This window comes from Corapipo altera, unplaced genomic scaffold, assembly GCF_003945725.1.
Source record: "Corapipo altera isolate COAL_440 unplaced genomic scaffold, ASM394572v1 22b, whole genome shotgun sequence".
Classification (NCBI taxonomy): domain Eukaryota; kingdom Metazoa; phylum Chordata; class Aves; order Passeriformes; family Pipridae; genus Corapipo; species Corapipo altera.
This window is the reverse complement of record NW_020884876.1, coordinates 1,468,754-1,493,810: the sequence shown is the minus strand read 5'-3', so window position 1 is coordinate 1,493,810 and position 25,057 is coordinate 1,468,754. Positions and strand designations below refer to the sequence as shown.

Below are 25,057 nucleotides of genomic sequence, written 5' to 3'. Positions count from 1 at the left end.
CAAGGGATAAGGAGTTGGACACAAGAAATCGACTTACTTTCCCCAAGGAGGCCAGATACACCAAACATGCATAGCATCTGTATATCATGTTGAGTCATTCATTGTCATCTGGCAATGAAAATTCAGTAATGCAAGAAATAGTTAATACTACTTTACTATTTCAGAAAATCTTTTTCCATGTCAAATATAAATTTCATTTTTATCATTTTGAGTCACTGATCCAATGTGAAAAGACAGAGAAATTACAGCAGGTATTTTCATGTCACCGTTTGTTTGGCAACTATTTCATTCTGTTTTATTCTGGTTTTCTTTTTAGATTATTGGCATTCCATCCCCTTCCTCCCTGTTTAAGCACATAGTTCCAATGATGCGCTCTGAGAGCATGGAAATTACAGAATCCCTTGTCCTGGGACTTGGCAGGACCAACCCAGGAGCTTTTAGGTAACTGTTGTGTTTAATTCTGCTTTTATGCCAGTTGATTATGAAGCTAGGTAATCAGAGCTCATAGAAAAAGATTCACTGTTTTTTCTTTCAAGAATTTTGAAAAAACTGTGACAACTGATTATCTTGTCTTTTCTAGCATTTAGAGGCGTGATATAGATTGTTAGAGGTTTGAAAGAATTTCATGTGGAGGTCATGCCTGCATAAAGAAAAAGAAGTTAGTTGAAACTATAAACAGCTAACTTTTATTGATATTAAAAGCTGCCATTTTGTTAAAGAACAGACTGGGTGAAGTAATAACATTTAAAATGTTATTTATATTCAAGTTTATTAGAGTAGATAAACTCTCCTTACTGGTATTACCAAGTGCTATTTATGGAGGATGGATGAAGAGTGAGAACATCTGAGGGGAAGAAAACCTCTTGGGAAAGCCATCAGGTGTTCTGTGACAGCAGCCAAGCTCATATAATGAGAGTTATGAAGTTGTACTGTGCCTAGCAACCAACTGTGCTTCTGCAGAAAGAACCAGGGATCACTTACATTGTTGATTTTGAATGAGATGATGTTTCTCTCCAGTCACTTGTGTCCTGTATTATTGCAGATGAGGAGTCAATATTGAATCTGTAATGCCAAGTCCTCAGTTATCATATTCTGCTTTATATCCTTTATAATCTTATAATTTTATATAATATCTGATTTTGCTCCCCTACCAGGAGCAAAGCAAGACTTTGTCTCATGACCCTGAAGATCTGTTTAAAAGTTTAAATCGTAATTGTACTCTAAAGCCCAGAAAATGCTTTCAGAGATAATTTCACCTTAAATCCTTGTTTTCTAAATTAGAAACCACTCATTCAGCAGATTACAAAAAAAAAATCTGATTCTTAACAGTTTGACCATTTCTGTATCCAGAATGTGTTTTGTTTCTCAAAACGTGCTCTCACCAGATGCCAACTGTAACCCACCCTTTAGCATTACAGGGATTTGCTGTTTAGCTTTTGAGTTTTTAAGCACTGTTCCTCCCCATTTTGTATGTTTACTCAGGAACTTTTTCATCATAACTTATATGTATACTCAATCCACTTAATAGAATATTATTTTTGGTTTGTGTAACTGATCACATGAACTTGTTTAGGTATCTCTTGCTCTCCTTTGTAAGTACAACCAATACGTTTTTACCTTAGTATTTTGTCTGCATAGATCCTTACTGCTGATCTCCTTCACCTTTCCCTTTTTAAAGAAGTAACAGAGTCTTAGTTTGGCAGAAGGAACTGAGTAGTAGTTAAGACTGTGGAGCTTCAGAACAAATGGGGAATGTAAGCACAGTGTCAGAACCTGTTTCAGTTTTCAAAGAGACTGGTCTGACTTCTGTCAGTGTGGTGTTGCTGGACTTAAAGAACAAATTTTACTAACAAGTAAATGCATCATGACAGCTGAAAGAGCATTGTATGATAAGCTGTCAACATCTTTTTTCCCTCCCTAATAATACCTGTTTGCACATCTTTGTTAAACCCTTAGTATGAAAATTAATGACAATGGTTTGTGATAGAAATAAACCATAATACGTGGAGAATGCAAATGTAGGGGTAGTTGTGGAGACATCCATTTAGTAATCTGCTTTAAATTAGGAAAATATCTTTCTAGGAAACTTCTCTTTAAAAAGCTACAGGTAAAGAAGGAAAACCTGAGGGTGTTTTAACTTGTGTTGTAACATTAGTTGCTGAGAAACATCTTTCAGTTGAGATCTTAATTTGATGTTTGTTTTTATCCTTTTAATTATTTTAATTCAGGGAACTAATAGAAGAATTACATCCTATAATTAAGGAAGCACTTGAAAGAAGGCCAGAGGTAATTGGATAATTTCCATTATATTCAATACAATTTTAACCGTCTTCTCACAGAAATATTAGTTATGTTCTTTAATTTCTGCAAGTAAAAACTGTCAGTATACCAGATAAAAATGTGAAATGTTACTTTTTTAAATAATTGTGAGGTGTTTACATTAGAAGAGCTTTGTGGTTTTTTGAGCTCTGTATTTTTCTTAAATACTAAAAATTTTCCAATGGAGACCTTGTTTTACAGAAGATTTTAGAAGTCTTAGTAGGTATTCATAGAAATAATAATCTCTGCAAAAACAAAGTCAGAGATGATTACTCAGTATTTTTTATGGTAACTGTAATATTTTTATAAGTAATAAATTTATAATTACTGATGATGGGAAGGAGCTCTCTTCTGTTTGAGAATGTTACTAGACCAAAGTGTATTTTGTCAGTTTTGCACGCAAGTCATAGGATCATAAAATTGTTTGGGTTGGAAGAGACCTTTAAAGGTCATATAGTCCACGCCCACTGAAACGAGCAGAAATGTCGTCAACTACATCAGGTTGCTCAGAGCCCCATCCAACCTGACCTTGAGTGTTTCCGGGGATGAGGCAACTACCACCTGTCTGGACAACCTGTGCCAGTATTTCACCACCCTCATTCCAAAAAATTTCTTTTTTATTTCAAGTCTAAATCTATCCTCTTTTAGTTTAAAACCATTGCGCTTTGCCATATCACAACAGGCCTTGCTAAAGTGTTTGTCCCATCTTTCTTATAAACCCCTTTTAAGCCCTGAAAGGCCACAAATAAGGTCTCCCCTCAGCCTTCTCTTCTCCAGGGTGAAAAGCCCCATCTCTCTCAGCCTGTCTTCATAAGAGAGGTGCTTCAGCCCTCTGACCATTTTTGAGCCCTCCTCTGCACCCGCTTCAATATGTCCATGTCTTTGCTGTGTTTGAGGACCCCACAGCTGAACACAGTCCTCCAGGTGGGGTCTCACGAGAGTGAAGCAGAGGGACAGAACCACCTCCTTCAAAATATGTAGAAAGACTGCCATTTGCACTTCATTGTTCTATATGTTGCACTTTGTGACAGGAGACTGACAAACCCATTATTTTGATAATACATGTAATAGCAAACCTGGTATATCTCAGTCGCAACAGGGAAAAATTTTGTTCATTTTTTGGTTATAGAAATTGTTAGCAGTTTGGGTAACACCTCTAAAAAGGTTAGCACCTCTGATAATCTATGCCGATTGTAGTAAAGATATATTGCTTTTACGTTCCACGCTGGTGTTATACTTAACTTTTCCTCTGCTTCATTTAATTTTGTGTTTCCTCTGTTGAATAGAACATGAAACGACGCAGGCGTCGAGATATTTTACGAGTACAACTAGTACGAATATTTGAACTGTTGGCAGATGCTGGTGTCATTAGTCACAGGTAGGGGAAGCACTGATGAGAAGTTGTTTATTTTTGTTAATTGTCACTGGTATTCTTATGACCCAGTATAACAAGCTTGCAAAATTCATCTGTGAGTTTTAGTATACCACTAAATAGATAGATGTGGTTTTATAAAACTTGGAATTTTGTAAAACTGACAGTTTTATGAAACTGGCTTTCTAATCTGTTCCTCTCCCGTGCTCTTTGTCACTGTGTTCTGTGTTTTATTTAAAATGCTACTATTCTTCAGGACATTGCTTTGAACCGGCAGTGTGTCATGTTCCTTCTTGTTTGTGCGTTCTCAAACATTGCACCACTTGGGCAAATTGTAACTATTCTGTGATCAACCAGATGAGTTCTTCCTCACCTGGAGTGCTGATGCTAATCAGCACATCCTAAGCAGAGAAGGCTGCTGCACATTAATATTGGACCTTTTTTTATTTCTGAGGAATGAAGAATGTTAACTGGGTTATTGTAGGATTTTTTCCTCAGTTTATCCTACTTGTGCAGGGACACTTTGAAAAAAAAGAAATTCTGGCATATGTTTTACAAGTCTGTTGGAACATTTTTTCTGAGTGGGTGGAATAGTGTAAGAGCAAGTAGGCTAGGAAATGGTCCCATTCTGTTAGACAAACAATACTTAGACATGTATTTATCAACCTTAGTGATATAGTCAGTGTGACATTCTCAATCTTTAAGGAAGCTGCTACAGTATATTTCAGAATGTTGCCTCAGAAGCATTGCTAAAATGTCTTTCAGCATGCTCAAATTTCAGAGTCCAGCCGTTAAAATCATACTCTCCCTTCTTATCTTTTAAGATTCTCCCTGATGTTTAAATAGCGTGTATAATATATGCCCTAACCACAGTCTGCACCCTGAAACTTTGTCAGCTTTTCTCTCTGAGGCCAGTCTGACTCTGTGGTAAAAGCTAACAAACAATTAAGGGTTGCCATAGGCATCACCTTGCCTTCGGTGTGCAAGGAATGCTTTTTAGATGTCTTTAGTGCAAATGTGGAAATGTGGTGGAGGGAGTTGAGGGGAAAGGAATCACACTTCTACCAATTGTTTTTCAAAGTAGGGCAGCTTTGAATCATGTAGTCTTTAATATCCTTATTTAGTTTAGTACAAACGTCTAGTCAGATGCTAAAACCAGGAGGATGGGAAATGAATATATAAAATGAACAAATTGCTTTCACCTGCTAGTCATCAACAGCATGTCACAAGGTACCAAACATCTTGACTGACTTCCAAAAATCAATATGGCATAAAGATGACTATCATCAAGTAGTAGTAATTATTTTTTTCTTGTTTACAAATTGTGTGGGTTTGTGGGAGGGTCCTTTCCTTTGGGGGTATTTATTATTTTTAACATATGTCCCCAGTATAAGAACTAGTTCTGCAGAAGGTTGAGTGACTTCTGATAGTGAGGTTTGATTATTAGTTTGCTTTCGCTGGAGTTCTTTATTTTAAAACTGAAATTGAAGCTGGATGAAGAAATTACTATGAAATAAATATTTGCAGTGATGAGGGTTTTTTAAAGATCAAAAAACTTGTTTTCAAAAAATGTATGTAATTATCATGCTATTTGATTTTTTTGAATTTTTTTTATTTTTAAGTGCAAGTGGTGGCCTTGATAACGAAACACATTCCCTCAACAACACTTTACTTGAGTATGTCGATCTAACAAGACAACTCCTAGAAGCAGAAAATGAAAAGGATTCTGATACGTTGAAAGATATACGATGCCATTTTAGTGCCTTAGTGGCAAATATCATACAAAATGTTCCAGGTATGTAAAAATACTTTAGTAACTTTTGATGACTATATTTAATATGAAGTACATTTAAAAAACCAAAAACCAACCAAACAGAAACTAAAGAAAAAGCCATTTTTTATCTGAAGTTTCAGAATACTTTCATTAAAATAATTTACGACATCAGTTTTGAATATAACTTTAAAAGCATGAGTTTTAAGGGAGATTTTTGGTACTATTTGGCAAAGTTTTGTTGGTTGTCTGTTGCATTTGAATTCTATAGACTAATAAATTCTTGTGCACTAGTGGCATTAAACAAGACAATAGTAAAGGTACATCCAACAATTATGATGTTAAAATAGTGCGTTTACATGTATTTTTCCTTTTATATTCATTGTTTGGGTCTGTTTCTGTGTTACATACTTTATTTTAAAGAATGATAAGAGGAGTGTGTCTAACTTTGGGCTTTTCTTACAGTACACCAGAGAAGAAGTGTCTTTCCACAGCAGAGTCTACGCCACAGTCTATTTATGTTGTTCAGTCATTGGGCAGGTCCTTTTAGTATCATGTTTACTCCCCTGGACAGATACAGCGATAGAAACATGCGAATAAACAGACACCAATACTGTGCATTGAAGGTATTTTAGCACTTTTTGAGTTTTGGAAATAGATTGTTATGTTGACCTTACTAATGCAAATATAACGCTTAGGCCATTTGTGACTTAGTGGTTTTTTTTCTCATATGCTTGCATGTATTTATGACAGTTCAGCTTTTTCCAAACTCTGAACTACTGCGCTTGCTAAAGAAATTTCTTAAAACTACTACTGAATGTTCACTTCCCGTGACTTTAGTCCTCAGTTGCCTAAGGTGAAAGGCTTTCATGTAAATGTACGTTAACAATGAAAGTGATGTATTTAACTCTTCAGTATGTTAGCATTTCAGTATTGACCCTTTCTTGTATTTCGAAGTTGAGAAAACTATGATTTGATAATTTCTTGAATAAAATGTTAAATAGATTTTATTAGCCTTGGTCTTCGTCCCTTGACAGGTTGGAATTTAGTTTTCTGATATTTTAATGACGTTAGTAAGAGTTGTATGTGAGTTACTAAAATGTAGTGGTTTTCAATTGCTTTCTGAAGGCCATGTCTGCTGTACTGTGTTGCGGCCCTGTTGCAGACAACGTCGGGCTCTCATCTGATGGCTATTTGTACAAATGGCTGGATAATATTTTGGATTCACAAGATAAAAAGGTAATACAGACAATGTCAACATTGGTTTGTAGCTATCAGCACCTTCAAACATACATGCTTTAATGTGCTTGCAGTCAGATTTGCCTAAATGCTTTAGAGTGGCTTAAGCTCAAAGCTGTTGTAGTAGTGTGTAGTTTTGCACTGTCCTTCCTTCATGTGTATTCATCCTGTCGAGGAAGGTAATCCCTAATCACAGTCCAAGAACAGAGAAACAGGATGGAAGAGAAAAGGGCAAGGGGTGAAGCACTGTATGTCATTTTTAAACTAATCAGTTAGTTAAGTTGTAGTAATAAGCAGATGTTTCAGAAATTTAAAGGAGATGACATTTTGAACATCAGCTGAGTCCATTGGGGTCCTACAGAGTTAGGAAGACCAAGCTTTTCATCTAAACAGTAAGGCAAACTTTCGATTTAAAAGGTAGGGCGTCCATTGCCCTATAATGCTAGGATTGTATAAAAATACAGCTCCAGTGGGCTGCTTTGATTCAAGAGAAGATGCAAGTCTCCATGTAGATCTATCCCTTGTATCCAGATGGAATTCCTGCATGTGTTTAAGTGCTTTTCTCTATCTGATGCTTTCAGGTCAGTGTTCAGTGTAAGATGTGAAAATAGTAAATAGCTCAAGCTAGCCTTGAAACTGAGGGGAATAAAAGTCAGTAGAGCTCTCTAGTTATTTATGTCAATAATTTATGACTGTGTGCAAGCTGAACATTAAACAGTGTCAATAGAATTATCTGTTGTTACTTTAAGCTGTGGTGTCATTGTTTTTGTATGGAACACATTTTATGTTTCAAAAGGTTTGGGTTTTATTAAATATATATTTCTCTATTTTATGCCGTTCTGTAAGTTGGTCTTTTTTTCTACATTTTTAAATATGTATTGACACTTTCTTGGAATACAGGTTCACCAACTAGGCTGTGAAGCAGTCATGCTGCTCTTGGAACTCAACCCTGACCAGAGTAACCTCATGTACTGGGCTGTAGACCGGTGCTACACAGGTTCCAAGCGTGTAGCAGCTGGCTGTTTTAAAGCCATAGCCAGCGTGTTCCAAAACAGGTACTATAGCGTTTTTCAAAACTTTAAAGCTTTTATTTTCAAAGTGTGCTTTCATATAGAACTGCACTTTTTCGTACCCTAGAGAGAAAAGGTCACCACTGTTTGTGTGTATGTGTTACTAGAGAAACTTTTCAAAATGTTATGTTATCCCATATTATAACCCTTGTAAATTAAACTTAAATTCAAATTTTAAAAAGCCAAATGTAATTTTACTTTTTTCACACTTGCAATTTATCCCTAGGGATTACCAGTGTGATACAGTGACCCTCCTGAATCTGATACTGTTTAAAGCAGCTGATTCTACTAGGGCTATCTATGAAGTTGCTATGCAACTATTACAGGTTTGTAAACTGATTCTGATTATTTTTTTTTAAATAAGAATTTTCCTGTACATTAAAAAAAAAACTATTATTGTTTGCTTCTGTTCAGTAATGAAATACAGCGTATTTCTTTTTCTTCTCTATTTCAGTACATAGTTAGGCCAGATCCTTACCTGGCACAAATAGACTTCAGTGGAAGTGTGTCCATTTCCATGAACTAAGCACTTAAGACCTGTATTTTCATAATACCTTCTTTTTCAAGAAACAAAACCTAAATCAAGACTCTCTTGATATGGTCCTGAAACAGATATATATATGTATATATATCGCCATTTGTCCAAAAGCACCTCGGAGAGAAGCATACTGCTTCCCAAGCCTTCACTCTGTCTGCTGGGATAGCAGTCAGTTTTGTGTTTTTGACATTAGAACCAAACATTTTTTCAACTGTTTGTGTGGAGTGATAACAGTGAAATCTTAGCCATGTAATTTACTTTCATATATTTCTTTTTGAGGTCATTTAGGGGTAAGCTTAATCTTACAGGCAGCATTAGTGTTTAAATAAATCTGTGTTGCTTGTGGCTCAGACTGTAAGTCTTGGGGTTTTTTTTCAGAGGCTTTAGTTGTCAGCGAAATTCAACAGTGAAGACCCCACTGAAGTCACGCTCCTGTTGATATGTCAGCCCCATCTTTCTTCTCAAGTTGACACCACTGCTCAAGATGAGCCCAAATTGATTTTTCAATTATTAGAGTCCTTTAGCCTCTTGCTGCACCTCTGCCACATCAAAGATTATGTTGTTCCTGTCCGTGTCTCATAGATGAGCAAAAATTGGTATTTTTGGAAATAACAAGTGTTAAATAGTATTTCACATTTTGTCATAGATAAATTTTTTATTTAATATGGTGTTTTGTGAAAGCATATTTTGGAACTTTATTGCTGGAAACTCATCAAGTGGAGTATATCTTACTAGTCTTCTATGAAATTACCACAGTTTTAGCAAATACTTTAGATGTACAGAGATCCGCATGGATAAGAAACATTAAATGAGAGTAGATACTTAAAGAAGTGATTTTTATATAAAGGTGTTCATAGTAACTCTGTACTTAGCTTCAAATTCTGAACATTATTGTTGTAGATCTTGGAACCAAAGATGTTCCGTTATGCTCACAAACTGGAAGTTCAGCGGACGGATGGAGTTTTGGGTCAGCCTTCTCCTTTACCACATTTGTATTCTATGTCATATTATCAGCTGTCAGAAGAATTAGCAAGGACTTATCCTGAACTGACGCTTGCTATCTTCTCAGGTACGATTTTAAAACGAAAAATTTCATCAAGTCAAAACATTGTACAAAATGTGTCATTCTTATTATTCAGTAATTAATTTATATGTAATTCACTGAAATCAGGACAACAACGTCATCATAGCTAATGGAACAATAGAACTTACTGAGTTACAGTTATTGTTCACTTGTGTTTTAAATATATTCAAGGGGAAACAACATGAATCAAAAATATTTTTCCTAATTACTTTCTAATAACCATGAAAACTCACATTAGAGAAATAATTTGCAAGTGTTTTTTTAAAATCATTCTTTCATTGTTCTCTGTACTGTGTTCTTGTTTACTGTAGATTGCTTAAATACAGCATTCCGTAGCATTTTTAACAATTGCAGAATAATAACCTATTACATTGATTAAAAAAACCCCACTACTAGGACTGCGATGATGAAGAAAAAAATTTAAGTGCTTTTTTGCCGAAGTTAGTATGTTTTTTTGTGCTGTAGATTTTCAGTTCCCTTCTCCAATTACAGGAATTCATATATATGTGCATAGTAATGTGGTTTCTTCAACGTACTGTTTGTTAGCAGTGTCTTCAGTTAGCTCTGCTGAAGACTACAGACTTTATCATTATGAAATGGCACTGGTCATCTCACCAAAAAATCGCATCAGTATCACCATTACATTGTATCAGTGTGGTATGCTGGGCTCATGATGGTTGTTATTAGCAAATCAATTCTCATTACTGATTTGCAATTCATGTATGTACCTAATTTTTGAATGGCAGAAGTAAGTCAGAGAATCCAAACAGCTCACCCAGCTGGGAGACAGGTGATGCTGCATTATCTGCTGCCATGGATGAACAATATTGAGCTGGTAGACTTGAAACCTTTGCCAACCATTCGTCGGCAAGATGAAGATGAAGAAGATTGTTTGAAAGACAGAGAAATGATGGTGAACAGTAGACGATGGCTACGAGGAGAAGGCTGGGGATCGCCACAGGCTACAGCTATGGTTCTGAATAATCTGATGTACATGACTGCAAAGGTAAGATTAATTACTTAAGGGCTTTGTCTTCGTCCAGTGGATTGTTCTGTTTAGGATATAAGAAAATACTGTTCAGAGATGCTTTGTCACCAGACTTTCAAGAATTATTGTTCAGATTTGTTGAGTTGCTTATGTATACCCAAACAATACCATTTAGTTTTGAGGTATTCTGAGAAATATGTAATATAAATGTTATAGTAATTGTTATATATAGTAACTGTATATAACTGGTGTTTTGCAGTATAGATGTCTAGCTGAATAGAGAATACCAAGTTGCCTGTATACCTTTGATCTCAAAGTGAAGTTTTGGAACCAATCTTTTTACCAGGGGCTAATTGACTCTCCTTCTTCCTGTCGTAGCTACTTCCAACAGAGAAATAATATTGGACACATGCAATGCTTCTGCCAGTTCTCATCATATTAAATTATATATGAATCCTGCTGATGAGAGATCATGTTTTGAGTTATAAATTAAAAACTCTTGTCAGTCTGTGGTCTGTGGAGTTTTATTCAAGGTCATCAGCATCTGAGAGAATGGGTCTCTGCTAAATTTCCCAGAATGATAAAATTGTTAAGAGTTGGAAGGGAGCTCTGGAGATTATCTAATCCAACCCCCTTGCCAAGGCAGGGTCATCTAAGAACAGGTTACACAGGAACGTGTCCAGGTGGGTTTGGAATGTTTCTAGAGAGGGAGACTCCATGACCTCCCTAGGCAGCCCATTCCAGTGCTCTACCACCATCAATGCAAGGTTCCTCCTCGTGTTAAGGTGTAACTTCTTATGTTTTAGTTTATGACCATTGCTCCTCATCCTGGGTTGAGGAGCACCACCAGAAAGAGTCTCTGGGCACCACCGAAAAGTGTCTGTCTTGGCCCCTCTTGGCACCTGCCTTTGAAATAGTTATATGCATTAATGAGATCTCCTCTCAGTCTTCTCTTCTCTAGACTAAACAGGCCCAGGTCTTGCAGTCTGATGTATTATATATCAATAAAATAATATAGTATGAACATATATCTTTAGGTATATATATACATTTATATCTATAAAAGAAAATAGTTATTTCTAGAATGTGTTTATAAACATGAATATAGGTGAAAGCATCACTCTGGAATGTTAAAAAGGCAACAGTTTCCTACAGGATTTGTGTCTCCTTTTTCTAGAACGTGTCCCACTTTGTCAGTACAGATCACGTTCAAGTACAATGTTTCCTGATGGAGTTTTCAGAAGATCTCTCTATTTTATTTTCTAGTATGGTGATGAAGTGGCTTGGTCAGAGATAGAAAATGTCTGGACTACTTTAGCAGACAGCTGGCCAAAGAATCTGAAAATAATTTTACACTTCTTGATCAGTATCTGTGGAGTGAACAGTGAACCCAGCCTTTTGCCTTATGTGAGTATGTGATATGTGTCTCCTCGGTGCCTATTGATATTGTAAAAATTAGGAGTGTGTGTAGAAGCAAAGATCACCAAACAAGTCTGAGGTAGGATTTCTAGTATCAAAATCTCCAACCCCATATTTTATGACCACTAAATACTGTGAACAAATCAAATTCAGCTCTTTTGTTTGAATTACTTTTGGACATCTATGTCAAAATTACAGTATCAATTTTAGTTAAACTCAGCATTTTCATTAGAAAATTATTATTGGTTTTGCTAATAATAAATCAGGACTTATAATTTTATTAAGTTCTTCCTAAGGGCAGCTTAAGTTCTTCATAGATTTGCAGTTGTTTTCATCAGGAAATCTGCAAATAATGTTTGCAGCCCAAAATCTTTGCATGTATGGATTGAACAAGGTGACAAAACAATCTTCGAGTCAAACATTCCTGCATCACTTGCTTGCCATTCATTTTGATTTCTCATAAAAGGATGGAAATAAATCATTGAGCAGTAAATAACTCAAGAAAATGTCAGAAGAAGAAATATGAACTTACTGATGTCTAGAGTAATTGCTGACTAGCAGCCATCTACTGCTGCTTAGCAATGACCAGGATTATTTTGCGGAACTAAGATGTACTGGAGAATCCTTAATTGCTGTATGTTTAATAAAATATTAAGTTAGGTGTTTATTCTTATGAAACTATATAAAGGTCTCGAGCATTTGAAGAATTAAATGGTCTTTCCTATGCTGTAATTTAGGATATTCCTAAAAAGCAGACAGATAATATAGTAAAATAAAGCACCTGGTAAACCATGTGGGGTGTCATTCTCATATAACCAAGTATTATACCAAAACAACCCACCAACCATCTCAAGCCCCTCAAAGCCAATTTTATTTTTTGTCGCAGTGTATGTGAGAGCACTTCAGGATAGCATGAGGAAAAATATGATGACTGCAGGAAAATAAATAGTGTAGAACAGAACTGTGAAGTATTGAAAAGAAATTATACCGGAATACATTCCTGCCAGTGTTGATCTCAGATGTTGCTGAAACCTTTCTAATGTTGCCGTGGGATTTAGGTGCTGAAAAAATCTCCGGAGCAGTTAATTAGGGGTGAGATAAGAAAGGGTTTTATTTGCCAAGGCTAAGATGTTACCAGACGCGCGCGTACCCCTGTGCCTGAGAGGTTACATTTTATAACATCATCCATCCAATCCCAGATGTATCCACCCTGTGGCCTTTCCTCTGGACCGCCCCGGGGTCCACCCCCTGAAAATGAGTCTGGGGTGCATTTCGGGACCCTCCATTCATCCCATCTTCATCATCATCAGAGCACAAAGGGTACATAGTTATCTAATTCTTGACTTCATTCTGTGGTTTAGGCCCAGATATGCTGTTCTGTCAACTGTCTAGGCCTAACCTTGACAAAAGACTAAACATTTCTATTGGATTCAGGAGTAGGGTTGATATGGGGAGCATAGAATGGGGTAAGAGGGTTAAGGAATGTGTAAACAAGGGTGCTACAGGGAAAAGGGAAAGGAACAAGGGCAAAGAAGAGAGGGTTTCTACTTTCACTGCTTATAAAACTTACAAGTCTTACAAATATTAAAAGAAATAAAAAAAACATTAGGGGCTTAAGGCATCACTAAGAAAATCTTTTGCTTCTTAAATAATTTCCAGAAGACTTACTTTCAGACTTTATTTTCAGACTTACTTTCTTACTCTTGTGATATGTTTCCGATGCTTGCTGCTGTTGACAGCTGGGAAAGCAATTTTGTTTGCTTTTAGAATTAGAATAAGTTTCATGTATCCTCACTTGCAGTGCAAGTAGATACTAATTTTAACAAGTTGTGATATTCAAGTCTTTTGTATATTTTTATACTTTTTTATGGCAGGTAAAGAAAGTTATTGTTTATTTGGGTAGAGATAAAACAATGCAACTACTGGAAGAGCTGGTGAGTGAACTTCAGCTTACAGATCCTGTCAGTTCAGGAGTCACCCATATGGATAATCCACCATATTACCGCATTACATCCAGTTACAAAATCCCCTCTGTCACTTCAGGTAAGAATTTACTAACTTAACTAACTTAAACTAGTATTATTGTCAGTTATAAACATACTGCTATCAATCAGTTATACTTTTGGAGTTCATCTGTAAATATTCAACAGGAGTGCAACATTTGCTTCTAAAAATAAAGTAAAAAATTCATTTTACAAGATCTGAGTTCTTACTACAGAGTGTCTGATAGGTTCATATAGAACAGATTTGTCTTAATATATGTGTCAGACTTGTCTATGTTCAGGCCTTGCACTGTTTACCCTCACTATATGACTTTTATGTCTATTCAGTCAAACAACTGGGAAAATGTATATAATTTTAAATCCATCTCAGTTGTTAAATTTCAAGTTCTGTTATAGATACAAGCTGCACAATCTTAAATTGTTTCAAGAGGATTTAAGTACACTTACTTAGGAGAATTTATTTAGAAATAATTAATAATTAAAAATAGATCAGTCATCAAAAAAACCCAAACCCACTGAGAATACCAGAAGTGTCTACCTCATGCTTCAATCCCAGAACACACTGAGAAATCTAGGGAAAAGCTGTCTTGTTTTGGTGCAGTGTCTTTCAAAGTGAGCCACAAAAGACATTGGTGTAGGGAGGGTATCTAAGCAAGGACTTAACTTTTGTGCTGCAAACTGTCAATATTATGAAGCAGCATGGACCCATCACATGGGGATTTTCTGGATCACAAAGTGAATGCATTGGCACTTGTTCTTGAAAGTGTTTAAAAATATGATAAAAATTCCATGGCTCTTGCACTTAATGCAACTTGGAATAGTGAAGGCTGTGAAGGGGGGCATGAAATTGTTTCCAATTGTGGTCATAAATTCAGTGTGAGGCTTATAAATTTCTCTTAAAAGGAAATTGATAGAAGCTTTACTGTAGGCTATTAGGTTTTAATCCTTAATCTGTTTGTGGTTTGCCTTAACTGCATACTCAAAGTCCAACTACATTTTACAGATTACAATGAGGTGTAGCATACAGGGAAGAAAGAAATAGGTCTCTAGGTTCTGTTTCAAAAACTGACCTTTCTACTTAATTTAAATTGAAGACTCAGAGATTCCTGGAATGGATTATTTTTAGTTTTTCCAGTTAGTGAAATTATGGTAGCAGCTCACGATCTTTTACTACATATGAAAGTAATTTGTATAGCTCAGTTTGTATTTGTACCAGTCACTGTGGAGGAAACCTGATTAAGGCTTTTGGCAAGGACAAGTAAATAAGGGTCATCATGTAATGCTTAAGACTACTTTTCTTTTTACTGACCAACTTTTTTCTTTGAATACAATTCACAGGTACCACTTCTAGTAGCAATACGATGGTAGCTCCCACAGATGGCAACTCTGATAGTAAACACATAAAAGACAGTATCGAAGAGAAGTAAGTGTCTCCTCAAAGAGCAGTTATTAGTTGAATTACAGGAATTCCTGGTAGGTACTATACTTGCATCTCAGTGGCTCCAGGTATGCTTACATTGCAGGAATTACAGGCCAGTTTTAATCAACAGAACTGGAATACTGTTTGGGATTAACAGTAGCAGTCTCAAATGTAGTTTGAACTCAAAACACTGTAGAGGAAACTGAATAAATTATAGGACCAGGCATTTTATTGCTACAGCTATGTTGTTGTTGATGCCTAAATTAGCTACTGTTACACTGGACTGTGTATGTTTACAGAAGAGAAATTATACTGTAAGGTGAGGGTGGTGAGGCACTGGCATAGGTTGCCCAGAGGAGTGAATGCCCTATCTCTCGAGGTTTTCAAGACCAGGCTGGATGGGGCTCTGACCAACCTGGTCTAGTGAAAGGTATCCCTGCCTATGGCAGGAGGGTTGGAACCAGATGATTTTTAAAGTCCCTTCCAACTCAAACCATAATTTTGTGATAATTTGAAAATTGGTTTACTACCTCACTAGAAATGAACAGTGCCCATGTGTTGCAAGCAAGTTTATTTTTCCTGACTGGGATATTTGGATACCTGGTATCTGTGTCAAGATGCCTTCCATCTAGCTTTCAAACACATTTCTCCCTCCCTAATTTTTGAGCTATTTAAGAACAATCTTTTGGAGAAATTTGCCACACAGTTGTACTGGTGTAAGGGTAATGGAAAGCAAACAGCTGACACAGACAGGGTGTGGCCTTGGAGCTCAACAGTAAACGGACTGTAGGCATGCTCTCATTTTGTGTTAAATATGAATAACTAACCTTAAAGTGAAAAGGGAGTAGAGACTCTGTAATTAGCACAAGCAAAAGTACGTGCCCATATGACATTACTGTAGAGTAGCTACTATGCAGTAAATTCACAAACAAGTTTATTTTGTGACAACTTGTTTGAGAGCTTTAGTGATTACATTTCTAAGATAATTTCCCAGTTGGACACTTTTTTCCTTCCCTGGGATAGTTAGGTCAATATAATTAGAATAGTAAATATATTGATGGGGACAACCCTAATACTTAAATTGTGGCAAGCTGTGTAAAAGGAAATCGCAGAAGACACAGAGATGTCATTCAAAATTAAGCCTAACAAGGCACAGAGTAGTATTTGGCTGCTATGGGGCCTGGACCTGAAGAAACTTGTAATGAAGGCAGTTTTGAAAGTCTCTGCAAGTTTTGGCATATACTGTAGCAAAGCCCCCCCCACCCCAGCCAGGTATATGCTTCTTGATAAGATATACCTTGTACATCTTGGACTTGACAGGAGGTGAGAATTTTAGAAACTTATGTAGAAACAGCTTGGAAATTGTGCTTTTAGCACTCCCATTTCTCTGATTTTTTAAAAATTTATCAGATTAGCAAGGTAAGATCTTGGACACTGTGTGTGTATATATGCACGTCTCTGCCAGATCACATATAAATTTTGTTATTTTATTCAAGAATGAGAAAAATTTACATGTAATGGTAACAAGTATTTTAATGTACTTAATGAAAATGATTGAACAGAAATCTAATTTATGTATTGCATAATCTCTCTGAATCCCCTTACCTAATGTTGCTAGAGGAGATGTGTCGTATACAGCTGAGATCCTTTGACATCAAGTTGATTGTCCTTGTAAGATGAATTGTTTTTTGCGTAACGTTTTTGGTGAAATACAGTTTTACTGAGATACCCTGACTGATGTTTGTCACAGAATGTCAGTTACTAGTGCTGCTTTTTTTGTACCTACAGTTACGGGCATCTAGACATCTACAGCGGGTTGAACAGTAACTTAAACCGCCAGCACCACAGACTAGAATCTCGCTACAGCAGCAGTTCTGGAGGATCATATGAAGAGGAAAAAAGTAACATTTTTTATTTTAAAATACTTCTATGAATAGAAAACCAAATTTTCTCAAGTTGATACTTCTGCTGTAGGTTGTGGAACATAAGGAAATGGGCATTATCAGTGTTTTTTGCATAAACCTGTTAAAAAAGAGTTTTTACCTCCCTCCATCCTAGTACTGCTATTGAAGTCTGGCATGTATTTGATTAGGATAAAGTTTACAAGGAAGTTAATATGCTTTCTTCCTTCACTTGTCCTCTGGAATGAGTTGTGAACATCTTCCCAAATTAAATTACTTTACTTTATTTCCCTTGACAGTTAGGCAGATGAAACAGAAAAAGATTAGCAGGAGGAAGATGAGATTGAGAAAAAGGTGATGGAAAAGAAGTTTTTTAAAAAAAGAAGAAAAGTAGAAGTAATTGTTCTTTAAAATTATAGCATGTCTTGGCCTCTTTAAAAAAAATGGGTACAAAACTTTCTTAGAAGCCATAGTGAAAGAAAATATAGCAAGGGAAAAGGGTCTCATTATGTGGGTCTCATTTTTAAGCTTGTTTGGAAAATGTGTTTTTGGTTATTTTGTGTGATTTCTGTTTTGTTTTTTTCTGAGACACAGTGGTAAGGATAGAGGTAAAAATGTCTCCATTATATTTATGGAGATATTTTTTTAACAGAGGCTTGTTAACTGTGGCTACTTTTGTACCAATGCCTAAGATACAAAATCATCATGACAATGCTAGGAAAAGCTAAACAGATCAGGTCATCAGGCAAAAATGAGGACAGTGGTCAGACAGTAAATGATGCGTTACATTAGTGGGTTCTGTATACTTGGTCAGAGTACTTGTTTGACTGAAACTCTTGTTTCAGCTAAGAGGTTGTTAGTAATTAAAATGACTTTGTACTCTAACCCTGCATGGGATAATCAGATATATTTCACTCTGATCCAGATCATTAGAGTGCTCCCACAGGCTGTCTTCTTAGGTTTGATTCAATTTTTGTTGACAGTTGATTTTGCTGCGAGTTAAGTTGTTTGAGCATGTTACAGTTTCCTTACTTTTCTTGTGCTCCTGAACAACAGGATGTAAATTTCTGTTTTAAGCTTTAGATGTCAGTCTGGAACACAGCATGTTCCATGCTCTATTGAAGCAATGAGCACCCATTAGGATCTCCTTAGGCACTCCTTAATGACTGACTCTGTGCAGACTATGAAGGTTAGAGTGACTATGTGGTTCTTAGTGCCTCTTTCAAGAAGGTGAAACCTGATGTCCGTTACAGAGCTTGTTGTAAAGACTGGGCATTCTAATGCAGAATCTGCTAAACCTTGGGTCAGTAACCTTCTGGGCAGCCAGGTGTTTACTACTGCTCAGATAGGCCAGTTATCACAGCTGTGGTCATTTTCATTTTTGTTTGCTATCTGTGGTAGCAACACTGAGTATCCTGAAGCAGAAGATATCTTACATCTTCCATCAGTAAGAAGTTTGTCACTTCCAGTGGAGAAGGTGATAATGAGCTAATACATGTGTGAACATGTTAGACTTCTGCAGCTATACTTCCAAAAGGACAGCTGCTAGAATCACTGAAACATTGAACTGTTGAGGCAGTTTCCTTACTTGTTTCTATCCTTGACTGATTGTTCTGAAGTCCAAAGCATTTCCTTTAAAAACAGAAAAGTATCTTGGATGTGTAACACAGTATACTGTCATACCAAATAGCTGTTTTTCCTCCGATTTTGAAGCTTGCTTCATCAAAAACTAAATGTCTTTTTGTGTTTTCTTGACAGATTTACTGATTTTCTGAGCAGTAACTTTTGTAAAGCAGTGGGATTGGGCTATGCTGTTGTAAAAGTGCCAATTTTTGAGTTACCTCATATATCAGGCTGGCGTTATCTGACATGTAGGTTTTTACTATCTGGTATGGTGGGATTTTACTAGCAAGACATATGAGGAGGTTCTCTTGAGAAGCACTTCCTTAGGCTATAATGGAATACTCTTCAGAAGTGAGTTCAGTACGATGTAAGGTGCCAGCCTTGACTAACTCCCTATCTGACGTGAGGTTTGAAATTCAAGGAAATTACATTAGATCACTTTGCCTTTTTTTCATCATTTTTACAAACCTATTCAACAAAATCTTACTCTGATATGGGTGTGTCTTCTGTAGAATCATCCTTATGCTAAAAGAAATAACCACTTTTTTTTTAAACTCTGTTCAACTACTACTGTTTACAGCTGGTTTACCTTTCCCTGTCCCCTATCTCAGCTTTTCAAGAATTTAAAAATATTTCTTTAGAAGACTGTATGATACAGAAATTTGTATTTTATGTATATTTCTGGTTTAATTTGCTGTTGTGTTAGGTGATTCAATGCCTCTCTATTCAAACTGGCGGTTGAAGGTGATGGAGCACAATCAAGGAGAGCCTCTACCTTTCCCACCTTCTGGAGGTTGCTGGTCACCATTGGTGGATTATTTGCCTGAAACTTCTCCTCCAGGCATGTCACTTCACAGGTAACTATTTTGACAAAGCTTATGGCAATTAATTGTGTTTTAATTTGTGTTGCACAAATAGAGTAATTTGAAGATAGCAGATTAAAAGACAGTAGATAGTACATTTGTTTTCTGTGGGTTTACTGACAAGTCTAGCAGTTTAATGTGGAGGATGGAGGTTTTTCTATCTTAGTTATGAGTGTTCATCTTTTATAACACAACTTCGTGAATCTTTATAGACTTAAGAATGAATACAGACTAGAAGCATATGAAGCTCTTTGCAGCTGTTCATAAAGTTCATGTTACATTCTTCTAACTAATTTATTTTTGTTTGTTTTAGATGCAACATAGCAGTGATTCTTTTGACGGACTTGATAGTTGACCACAGTGTAAAGGTGGAATGGGGAGGATATTTGTATCTTTTGCTTCATGCAATTTTTCTAGGTAACTAACTTCTTACAGAAATATGTATAGTAACTTAGGAATTCTTAGCTGTTCTTTTTGATATTTAAATTAATGTTTGCCATTGTATTGAAGTCTCATGAATTTGATAATATTTATAGTATATTTAAGAATTCAATTAAATATCTTTCAGAGTGATTAGTATGAATAAAGATTTTTTTGGAGTTGTTTGAAGGCACTTTCTGTTGGATTTACTTTTACCTCTTTCTCCTTGTAGGCACAGTAAAATTCAATTTTTTTCTTTCTGTTTCCATGTGTAGTAATTTTCATACAGAGCACAGATTAAGTTCTTACTTAAAATCACTCTGTACTTTAACCCTGCATGGGATTATCCTATATTTTTTGGTCTGATCAGTATACAGTTCATTAAACTGTATGCTCTTGTTTCTATATTGAAGCACTGAAAAAACGTTGGTTAGTGAATTATATATCTATTATTTGGTAAAGTATAACAGACCAGTTTGAATACTGCAATTTTTTTAAATAATGTAATTCAGTGTGCCCTTTGAATATAATAAAGCCTTGCCATTTTCCTTTTGTGTTAGGTTTTGACCACTGTCACCCTGAAGTCTATGAGCATTGTAAACGACTACTTTTACATCTACTGATAGTGATGGGATCTGGCAGTAATGTCCAGTCTGTTGCTTCTGTCCTACTCAGAAACAGAGAGTTCAATGAGTCCAGGGTGCTTACTGTCAAGCAAACTACCCATTTAGATTATACTTTCACAGGTATGCTTTTGATTTATTATGTCTTGCTTGTTAAAATGACATGGGAAGTTATCTCTTCTTCCAGGCATTATTATTAAAAATTCTCTTATTTGTAATATCTTCCTGAGCCCTTGGCATTAAAATATATTTCTTTGGATTTTAATAAAGTCAAAATGAATACAGGTCACATTAGCACTTTGTGCCCAGTCATCAAAGTAGGGAGCACAGTTGAATGATTAAATAGTAGTGGAAACCAAAGAGGGAGCTCTATGTTTTGGATCTTTAGTGCAGCAGTTTTTGTGATGCCCTTGAAATTAAAAAACAAGAAAGTACATTCCTTACTTGTTTATAGCAACTTGAATTTTTTCATTTTTGTCAGCTGTAATTGCATTGTTTATTGGTTACCAGAATACTTTTTTGACGTACTACCTTCTAATGTTCACATTAACATTACAATATTGTAATTATACAGAACACTATATCTTTTCTATGTATCTCTTTATGAAGGGAATGTTTTAATGATGAGAGCCTATTGTAGTTTCTAAAGAAATTTAAATAATTCTTTTTTTTCTGAAATGTAGTATTTCATATTATTTCAGTAGGTGGCAGCATATTGCCACACAATTGTTCATTCTTTTTTGTTCACATTTGGTTCTCTTTTGGTTTTATTACTAACCAAAAATACTCATCTGATTTGTGAATTTGGGTTTTGTAGCAATGAGGAATTAAAAAGTGTATAGTGGAAGAACTCCTTTATGTGAATCTGTTTGGCAGAACTTCATTGGTGCATCTGTACAGTGATGTATACAAACGATTTCCTTCCTAATATTTGCCATTTTGGGTAAAACTGTTTAATTGTGACACGATATTCTGCTATTACTAAAACTAAAATGTCTGATAAAAACTACAGTAAGGTCAGCATCAAACATTTCCAGCTGGTGATTAAGATATGGTGTTTAGAGATATGCATACCTAGCACAAGGCATGGGTCTTAACGAAAAAAATTATCTGCTCATTATTAGGAAGTAAGTTTCTATAATTTGTTTAAACTTATTGAGTTGAGATGCCTCAGAAGCTGATGAGTTGTTATATTACTAATACAAAATCAAACATAATACAGTGGTTTTAAACAGGCAATTCCCTATTAAAAGTCATGTAAGTCAAGTGAAGACTTCTCATATAGCAGACTTGTTGATTTCATTGAAATTACTGCATCCATTAATTTATTCTCTTTAAATTATTCTCATTACATTTGCTAAGTTAGTGATTTTTTTAGAGGGCTGTTTTTTCTTTTGATATGTTTAATATTAACTGTCAACTTTAAAGCTCATAATTACCTTGTTTTTATTTCAGCAGGTGTTCATGATTTTATACCTGATTACCAGCCCTCCCCAATGACAGACTCAGGGCTTAGTTCAAGTTCTACCTCTTCTAGCATCAGTTTAGGAAATACAAGTGCTGCCATTTCTCAACTGCACACCACAATCCTCAATGAGGTTGACATTTCAGTAGAGCAGGATGAAAAAGTGAAAACGCTAATAGAATTTATTACCTCAAGGTAAGATAGTTTTCATTTTTGTCATGACATGTATTTTGTGGAAAAATGGCAAACCCCTTACTATTTAGCATCATACTGCCTAATTCTGTTTCTGTTTTATCACCAGTAAGTGATTTTATGTAATACAGCTCTAACTTTCCATCACTTCCTGAGAATTTTGTCTTAACTTCTTGTATATTTGTGTAATATTGGGTAGTTGTCATACTTCTTTCTATTCACGTCTGCAGTTCTAGATGGTTTCTTTTACGTGGCAGGTAGTAGATTCTCTTGCAGATAACCTTAAAGTTCAAATTTAATTTAAGTACTATTAATGACAAAGGCTATGTTTTATGTTCTGTTTACTCTCTTTTTATATTTTTAGGAAAAGAGGCCCACTGTGGAATCATGAAGATGTTTCGGCCAAGAACCCTAGTATAAAGAGTGCTGAACAGTTAACTGTGTTCTTAAAGCATGTGGTATCTATATTTAAACAGTCTAGCTCAGGTATGTTGGAAAACAAGTCAGTGCATGATCGAATGTCCAAGTCTGCAAACTAAATAAATATTTTGTTTAATGCATGTAAACACACAGGTTATCTCTGAAATCACTGTAAGTAATTGCTGACTGCTTCTAAAAAATAGATTTTTCTTATGTGTTGCACATTTCAGTTCATGTTTCTGTTATGACAGATTTAAATCTAATCTTTTAGGAACGAGATAAAATATCTTATTAATTTGTTGTGAACACATAATATTCAAGTCATAAATGCTTTATTCTCTGAAGGTCTTTCAGTGTTAAGTATACAAGTTTATATTCCTGTAAAGATTTTTGAAACTAATACTGCTTGAGAGAAATGTAGAAGATATGAGGGTATTTTAAAGTTAGGAATGACTTTGGCAATTTACTCTTCAGTAAATTCAAGTGGATTTGTTTTTTTTTATAAAGCAGCGTTGTTTGAGTATTTCTGTGCTTTTGTAGGAGGATATCAATTGGAACGCCGTCTCAGTGAAGTTGCTTTGCAAACTGCGCTTTCATGCTCCTCTCGACATTATGCTGGGAGGTCCTTTCAGATTTTCAGGGCTCTGAAGCAGCCTCTCACGCCATCTACACTTTCTGATGTTCTCTCCAGACTAGTAGAAACTGTTGGCGATGCTGGAGAAGAAGCTCAGGTACTTGAAATTTTTCCTCCATTTTATTAGGAAGCTAAGTCGGCGTGAAGGACATACTTGCATTACTAGTTTAACGACAGCAAAATATGAAAGCATTGTTTCATTCAGTTGCTTTTTATTTTTAAATATTTCAAATGTCAAAACAGTTTTAATCGTGATTCTTTCTGAATTTTCACCTAATTAGCTGATAAAATGACGAGTTGTGCACATTCTCCTCTACAGCAATAGGAACTTTCAGAGAGTTTGATCATCTCTTTTCTGAAAACACCTTCTCTTTCATTGTTGGAGAATACTGAGATCAACCATATAGAAAATAATTTAGGTTTTCTTTAATGAAGAACTTAACCTGAAAAAGTGTTAACAGTCATTCAGTTTAGTGTCCTTGTGCATCCAAAGAGTGGATCTGATCTTCTAATTCTGCAAAATGAGTGTTTAAATGACTCCATCCTTCAGTTCATCCTTAAAAATAATGCAAACCAGAATGAATTTGGTGAATACTTAAAAATAAATGGAAGATTTTCCTTATCTTGGAGCTGTACTGCTAATTTGAGTCTCATCAGGATTGTGTTCTAATTGAAACATGAAATAATTTAGTTACTGATACTGTTTTTTTATTTTTATATTATTACTCAGTAGATTTTCGTGATATTCCTTGTGCATACTGCATAATTTATAATGGCCTGTGGCTTTCCCCAGGGTTTTGTCATAGAGCTGCTTTTGACTTTAGAGTCTGCTATTGATACATTGGCTGAAACCATGAAGCATTATGATCTGCTTTCTGCCCTTTCTCAGTAAGTTCTTTTATTAGTCAAGCTACATTATGCTTATTTATACATTTAAATTACTAAAAATCTGTATTAAAAATGTAATGAAATGTTTTCTTGTTTTCTTTGTAGAATAGTTGTATCCATAAAGCAAAATTGCTTGCTCTTGTATGTTTTTATTATTCTTCCTCAAACAAAACTTACAGATTTCCTGATAAGGATCTTTGCTACCTTTCCAATTCACCCTCTTGGGTCCAATTTAATTTTACAGAATAGGTATTCAAGGTGCTCCTCATGGCTCAGTTCTTAAATGTGTGGTTAGTTCTTCTGAAGCTTCTCAAAAATATAGGCACTGCAAATGCTGGTCTGTCTTAGGCCTCAATTTTGTTGTCCCTATATGAGAAGTGTAATTGAACAGTCTGAGTCATTTGTGTGTCTCATCACAGTTGGGAGTGATTAGCTCAGTTGCTTTTTATCAAACTGAAAAATATCCCTAAGTGTACAGACATCTATTCTTTGTTTGACTTCCTTGCAAAGTTTTTAAAAATGTTGAAATTTCTTGGAATATATTCAATTTCTCAGTATGAGAACTGGAAGGTGTTGGTTTTCCTAAGTCAGATACTTCAGACAAATATATGGTAATAAGCAAATTCATTCATTTCTCTACTTATATTGCATCTGTAAGTAAGTTGGGATGCTAGCTCATCACTTACAGGTAATCTTTTACATGCTATAGGCTAATTTTTCTGATTTTGCTGTGATTTTTTTGTATTCTGGGATTGTAACAAATAGATTAGGTAGAAGAGATAACAGGATGCTGCAGTCTTGTCCT

At 35.5% G+C, this 25,057-nt stretch overlaps 1 protein-coding gene across 14 annotated transcripts in view; it reads left to right on the top strand.

Moving 5' to 3' along the window:
* Positions 1-25,057, top strand: part of FRYL (FRY like transcription coactivator) — a 165,378-nt gene that overhangs the window by 104,866 nt on the left and 35,455 nt on the right. For 10 of the 14 annotated variants that reach the window (XR_003526494.1, XM_027636270.1, XM_027636268.1 and 7 more), the window contains 21 exons: positions 317-441; positions 2,229-2,286; positions 3,606-3,697; positions 5,314-5,486; positions 5,928-6,088; positions 6,591-6,701; positions 7,602-7,756; positions 7,998-8,097; positions 9,210-9,378; positions 10,140-10,399; positions 11,648-11,788; positions 13,675-13,843; positions 15,142-15,226; positions 17,012-17,124; positions 19,454-19,604; positions 19,924-20,027; positions 20,591-20,776; positions 22,109-22,313; positions 22,675-22,796; positions 23,271-23,461; positions 24,158-24,252. Coding sequence is in view for 13 of the 14 variants with exons in the window: in XM_027636270.1 (XP_027492071.1) it covers positions 317-441; positions 2,229-2,286; positions 3,606-3,697; positions 5,314-5,486; positions 5,928-6,088; positions 6,591-6,701; positions 7,602-7,756; positions 7,998-8,097; positions 9,210-9,378; positions 10,140-10,399; positions 11,648-11,788; positions 13,675-13,843; positions 15,142-15,226; positions 17,012-17,124; positions 19,454-19,604; positions 19,924-20,027; positions 20,591-20,776; positions 22,109-22,313; positions 22,675-22,796; positions 23,271-23,461; positions 24,158-24,252 (2,966 nt within the window). In the remaining variant the exon portion in view is untranslated. The remainder of the gene's footprint in view (positions 1-316; positions 442-2,228; positions 2,287-3,605; positions 3,698-5,313; positions 5,487-5,927; positions 6,089-6,590; positions 6,702-7,601; positions 7,757-7,997; positions 8,098-9,209; positions 9,379-10,139; positions 10,400-11,647; positions 11,789-13,674; positions 13,844-15,141; positions 15,227-17,011; positions 17,125-19,453; positions 19,605-19,923; positions 20,028-20,590; positions 20,777-22,108; positions 22,314-22,674; positions 22,797-23,270; positions 23,462-24,157; positions 24,253-25,057) is intronic. The other 4 variants (XM_027636271.1, XM_027636272.1, XM_027636273.1 and 1 more) reach the window with 1 other exon arrangement.